This window comes from Scomber scombrus, chromosome 5 (genome assembly GCF_963691925.1).
Source record: "Scomber scombrus chromosome 5, fScoSco1.1, whole genome shotgun sequence".
In the NCBI taxonomy this organism is placed as follows: domain Eukaryota; kingdom Metazoa; phylum Chordata; class Actinopteri; order Scombriformes; family Scombridae; genus Scomber; species Scomber scombrus.
This window is the reverse complement of record NC_084974.1, coordinates 24,093,569-24,100,002: the sequence shown is the minus strand read 5'-3', so window position 1 is coordinate 24,100,002 and position 6,434 is coordinate 24,093,569. Positions and strand designations below refer to the sequence as shown.

Here is a 6,434-nt window from a genome sequence, read left to right as displayed (position 1 = left end):
GAAGTAATTGAAATAGTTACATTTCTTATTACATTTTAAATAGGATAACTAGTAATCTGTAACCTAGCCTATTACACTTCCAAAGTAACCTTCCCAAACCTGTGCATGGAGGTGAACCACTGCAGTGATAGCAGGGCTCCTTTAACTGTGTGTCTGTAGGAGGAGTCCGAGCTGCGGAAGCGCCTCTCTTTACAGGTCAAATGTGATTTCTAACTGACAAGAGTCCACAACTGAGGACAAGCTGCAGTAGACAGTCAAGCTGTTGCTGAGTTGCAATTATCGCTTATTAAAAATAATGTCGGACTCAATTAAAAACGTTGCGATATTTGGAGCTACGGGAATGACCGGGCTGGCGACCCTACCACAAGCAGTGGCTGCAGGTGAGTAATGAGTGGGAGAGAGAGTAATACAGCTGTTCGGGTGACAGTTTGGTTATCAAACTGTACTGAGTTGGTGGGTCCTAGAAGGTCACTGTTAGAGTAGTTGCATAACGTTATTTTATTCAGATGGATTTAAAGCACAGAATGCAAAGGTCTATTCTGTAGTAATGGTTAATAATACCTGAACAGTTGATGATTAATAATAATAATAGTACTAATGATTGATAATAAAAATTATAGCAACGTTTAGACTCCACAGTGTCAAGCTGTCCATGTAGATTTAGAGCTGGGGCAATAAATTGATATAATAGTGTATCAGTGTAGATATCAGACATACTGTAAGTAATAAACTACTGCTTTTGCTTTAACTTCATGTCTTATACATTTCAGAATTTAGTCATAACATCCATATTTTTTCTCAAACTCTCCTTGTGTGTTAACTGCCCTTAATTGAAACTTCAAGAGATTGCAGCAAATTTGAAAAATCCAATTTGACTTAATCAGCTCATTTCCAAACTCAAGCTTTTTCTTGTTCTCATATAAATTTAGATTTAAAAATAGGCTATGTCAGAACCTCTAATTACTGAGTGTAATATTATATATTGAAATAAACACAGCTTGCACGCTGCAGGGCTCCAAAGTCCACTTATAATGTATTTCACCAAGGTGACATTTCAATCACTACTGCTGTTATTCATTAGACTCAAGCCATTATCAATTTTGTGTAGTGATAAGTTAACATTTGAACTAGACACTTAGATTTAGGGTCAGATCTTAAACCTTAAACATTTAAGTTTTGACATCCATAAAGATTTTCAAAACCATAAACTCAGACTGGCACACTCACACTATTGTCATATGATTAATTGATTTTACAGCACTTTCATTTCCTTGTCCCCGGTTCATCGTGGGCATAAAACTGTTGAATCATGTTAAGTTGTCAGCATTGTGCTGAGTCACAGCAGGCTCTGACATAGAGAGCTGATAGTAGAAAGCTGTTCACTATCTCAGCTGTACAGGAGGGGTGGGATCACAAAGTATAGAGGATGGGTGAGATCACAAATTGCAAAGGAGGGGTGGGGTCACAACATGTCACAAAATTTGCAAAGTAATTATAGGAGCTTCTGGAAAAGACAATTTCATCTAGTTCCAGTTTGACAGGAATATAATTTGAATTATGTGATCCTGTTGAATTTTAATGTAAATCTTGACACTCCTTGCCTCGAGGGCATTTTGGGAAATTAAGGCCGGATCCGAATAGTGTAAAAATGTCTGCACACTTTCTCTTTTTCGTGACCTTGATAGACAATGTCAGATTGTAGACTGAAGGAGAAATCCTGCAAAGTTAAAAAATATTTCCGAAAATAGTACTTTGCTGCACAATAGTTACAGATGTAAATCTTTAGGTAAGGTAAGGTAAGCTATCTTTATTGATCCATATAGGGAGAAATTCAAAATTGACACAACAGTAGCTACATAATGGTGAAAGTGATCAAAATAAATAAAATACTATATACAATAAACAATCTATAACGATATAAATGTGCAATATACATACATTCCTGATATTATATACATGTGTGCAATGTTCCTGGGATTTACATAGTAAGGACAGCCTCAGTCTTTGTAGTGAGAGTGGGAGGTACTGTAGGGCAAATATTTAATATCTGGGAATATGATGATGATGATGATGATGATGATGATGATGATGATGATGATGATGATGAAGTACATGTTGTGGATCTGTTTCATTTCCATGTTTCCATCTCCAGGGTACAATGTCACTGTGCTGGTGCGGGACCCTACCAAGCTGCCCGCTGACCACAAGGCATCCAGGGTGGTAGTGGGAGACGTGCTGAACAAAGATGACGTGAAGAAGACCATGGAGGGCCAGGACGCCGTTATCATCATCTTGGGCACAAGGAATGACCTCAGTAAGGCTCCACAGTTTGAAGAAAGACAGATTTGAATCCCAGAGACATGCAATAATTGCATTTTATTAATTATATTTACTGTTTAGTTTCAAATTTGCATCACTTTACTTGTCACCCTGCTTTTGCACCCTACAATTCTTGCATCTTCACACATGTATTAGATTTTTTTCATGTTTAAATCTTCTTCCCTAAAGTTGCAAATGGTTTTTCTTTGCTGTATTTGGTTTTTCACTTTTGTCACGTGTTTACACTGACCGGTCACTTTGCAATTTTTCTTTGAATTGATTGGTAAAGTTCACATTTCCTTACAAAACTGATCTAGTTCAGCTTTAACACATGCACACAGTTTTTAATGGTGTAATGTGGTAAAACATTCACTAGAGGTTGCCATAAGACTTTTACAACACATAATCATATGACATTTAACACTTTAAATGTGTCACTGCTGTGATACAATCTGAATACACAGCAGCTACATTATGGCATTACACTGAAGAAAAAGTTCATGATTTCCCCCGTGAGGAACATAAACTGTTCATTTTTCAATAAATTACTGATGTTTAATTGTAGACAGTCAACTAACACATAACATTCAGACAACATGGATACAAGCAGGAGTTCACAAAAAGGTAAAAATACTGAATTCCTTCATTCAAAAATATGAATAGCCCCATTTAGTTTTAAATGACTGATGAACACATTATTATTAGGTTTTCCATTTGTGTACTGCCCTCTGCAATCTGTAATACAGTGGAGTAAATGTGTAATTTCAGCCTGTGGAAACACTGTATTCAAACTATACCTAAGTACAGTATTTAGTGAGTTTCCTCAGTGAGTGAGTGAGTGAATAAGATAGAGAAAGATAAGTTGAAGTAAGAAAGATTCCGTGATCAACTCTGATCTGTGTTCTCAGGTCCGACTACCATGATGTCTGAAGGTACCAAAAACATTGTGGACGTCATGAAGGCTCGTGGGATCCGCAAAGTTATTGGCTGCATGTCAGGTACGACTCACCATAATAAAAATAATAACAACATATGGAAAGTGGTCAAAGTTTGTGTCACGTGGCTGATCTGGGTTAAATTACTTGAAATATTATTTTTCAGGGTTTAAGTCTCTGTTGGCTTCAGATTAGCAGTGCAGATAGATACATTAGAGAGGTATTATAACCTCACATATAATATATACTGTATTTTATGTAATTGTCTGTCACTTAGTTGATTTACCTCTAAATCACAGTACTTATAATGGGAGATTAAAATGAAAAGAAAATAGACTCTGGAAATAAACCTCATTTAAACATTAATTTACACTCCATTCTTCTCATTTCTTAACTTAATATCATCACTTTGTCCTCTTCTTCCCTCTCTTTCCTTCCTCCCACTACCCCAATTTCATGTTTTTTTTTCAAGTTATACTGCATGCATATAACATTTTTTTCCCTCTTTATCCTTCTCCCTCTCAGCCTTCCTGCTGTGGGACCGCTCTAAAGTGCCTCCCCGTCTGGTTCCTGTGACGGAGGACCATGACAGGATGTACACAGTGCTGAAGACATCTGGGCTGGACTACGTGGCCGTCATGCCCCCTCACATCGGTGGTGAGTATGAAGAAGAAACTGAGAGCTTCACTCCAAACAGGACATAAAAAGAAATCCCCCTAAGTTATTGCTGGAATTAAAGCCAATGTCGATCAAATCTATTTATGAATAATAGACTCCTGGTTGCAACGTTTCATGATCTACGTTAAAACTGTGTTAAGTTTTCCACAGCTCCACAGCAATGCTCAAAAATATTATTAAAAAGGCAAAAATAGGTTACTTCTTATACATACAATGCGAAATACATACTTCTATATGTATATAATCAGGGTTGGGAAGGTTACTTTGGACATGTAATAGGTTACAGATTACTAGTTACCCTATTTAAAATGTAATAAGTAATGTAACTATTTCAATTAATTCATCAAAGTAATGTAACTTATTACATTTGATTACTTTTTAATAACTTCTAACTAATGTTTTCAGCTGTTAGGGTAAGTGTACCCATTAAGCACCAAAATCTAAGTTCAGGTGTTTTTCATGGATACTGACATGATTTATAAGGGAGATCATTTCTTATAAAGCAAGATTTATCTCTCATTTGAAAATGTATTCATTAGTTCATGTAGATTTTGGAAAATAAAATAAAGATATTTTATGAAAAAATTCAAAAGTCTGGCATGGGCTTAACTGGTACTGTTACACCATTTAAGCCCATGTGTGCTCCAAATAAGCCCACGTTATGATTTAGTAGCAAAATATTAAAAGAAATTGATTTCAAAGAATTAAAAACAGCAATATATGTATTCATATTAAATATTAAAAATAAAAAAAATGAGGGGAAAACCCTCCCTATTTTTTTTTTTTAAAATTTAACTGTAACGGATTACAGTTACCTTTATTTTGTTATTAAATTACGTAACTCTGTTACATGTAACTAGTTACTCCCCACCACTGTATATAGTGCACAGTGTCTTAAATACACATGGTGGCCAATACCATACAAGGATGTCTACAGATACACAGATTCAAGATGCAAAAAGGGGCAAATACCAGTTCATTATTCTTGTATGCTGAGTTGTTTGATGAAGTCTGTCTTTTTGCTAACATTGTTTCATAGGATGTGATCTTTATTAAGGATTATAGCTACTCCTTAAAAGAAGGTCTTTCAGAGGTCCAAAATACTCTGTTTTGGTGATATTTCATGACAGTTTATTTGCTGTATCTTTAGACACCATTTCTAAACTAGATCCAACATTGTTCTGAATGTTGTTTTCCTTGACTATTTATTTATATTTTATTTGAATTTTCTGCTTGTCTGCTTCTCTCCAGGCGATCTCCCCCAGACAGAGAACTACCAGACGGCAGAGAGTATGCTAAGAGGAAGAGCCATTTCTAAACATGACCTCGGACATTTCTTCGTCAAGTGTCTGTCCACCACAGAGTGGGACAGCAAGACAGCGGGACTGTGGGGAGAGTACAAATAATCCTAAACAACACAACGATGCTGCCCTCTGGATGATGGAGGGGTTTAAATCTCTTCCTGTCTTTGCTTTGCCTTCTTTTACTTCCAGGGAAACACACAGGAAATATTTGTTCATTTATAAATGAAGGGATAGTGTTTTCTTAGTTTTTCTTGTTTTGATATACCACTAATATTTTCTTTTTATTATTTTATTTGATGTTGTTATATTTTTATACTAATTTCAGTTTAACACATAGGAGATATTTTAAGAGCCAATCCTGAACTGCTGCTTTAGCTATAAGCTGTTTACATTGCTTTACATCAAATCTTTCTTTTAACATCAACAATCTTTTGGTATTGCAGCTTTTAAATTGAATGTTTGTCATGTGATTCTTTCTGATGCTCTTTATACCAGTTGAAAATAAAAAGACTTTGTTGTACAAAAAGGTGTGGGGAAAGAGTAAAGCTTCATGTGAAGGAGCATAACTGCAGGCTATTTGTTGATAGAGTGACAAAAAAAATAATAATAATACTACAATTATATAGTACAATATAATTAAGATAAGAGATAAGATAAGATGATATGTATTTTTGACCCTCTTTGGGAGAAATTCAAATTGACAGAGCAGTATAGTGGAAAAAAGTAGCAGCGTAAGGATGAAAGTGATAAAATAAATAAAATAAAATACTATATACAGTAAACTGGATTTTAAATAATCTGCAATATATAAATGTGCAATATGCAGAATTTCCTGAGATTATTTACATGTGTGCAGTGTTCCTGGGATTTACATAGTAAGGACAGCATCGGTCTTTTTTAGTGGGAGTTGGAGGTACTGGGAGCTGTGGGTGTTGTACAGTCTGATGACTGATAGAGGTAATAGTAAATCTAGGGTGAATGGTGTACTCTGATTACTTAAATATTACTTTAAAAGATGTCACATTTCTTGAGTCTTAAGCTACCAGTTAAAGTCCTAAAGTGGCCTTTCTTACAGACATCTTTCACATTTAGATAGATTTATGTGTAAGAGCCTAAACCAACATACTTCTCGTTTGAAGCACCATAGCAACCAATCCCTCTAGTAGCCTAGTGAGTATCTTTTCTTTATAAAGGAGCT

General features: G+C 35.4%; 1 protein-coding gene across 1 annotated transcript; it reads left to right on the top strand.

Moving 5' to 3' along the window:
- Nucleotides 1–211: 211 nt before the first annotated feature.
- On the top strand, nucleotides 212–5,762 carry blvrb (biliverdin reductase B). Its single transcript, XM_062419097.1, has 5 exons — nucleotides 212–380; nucleotides 2,153–2,314; nucleotides 3,228–3,317; nucleotides 3,780–3,911; nucleotides 5,184–5,762. Exons 1-5 carry the CDS (start codon nucleotides 296–298, stop codon nucleotides 5,336–5,338), a joined length of 624 nt encoding a protein of 207 aa, XP_062275081.1. The 5' UTR covers nucleotides 212–295; the 3' UTR covers nucleotides 5,339–5,762.
- Nucleotides 5,763–6,434: the final 672 nt, after the last annotated feature.

Bases quoted from the DNA above. Each gene is read 5' to 3' on its own strand.
- blvrb (XM_062419097.1), top strand. From the start codon at position 296: ATGTCGGACTCAATTAAAAACGTTGCGATATTTGGAGCTACGGGAATG. The intron at 381-2,152 runs GTGAGTAATGAG...TTCCATCTCCAG, and splicing joins ACCACAAGCAGTGGCTGCAG to GGTACAATGTCACTGTGCTG. The intron at 3,912-5,183 runs GTGAGTATGAAG...GCTTCTCTCCAG, and splicing joins CATGCCCCCTCACATCGGTG to GCGATCTCCCCCAGACAGAG.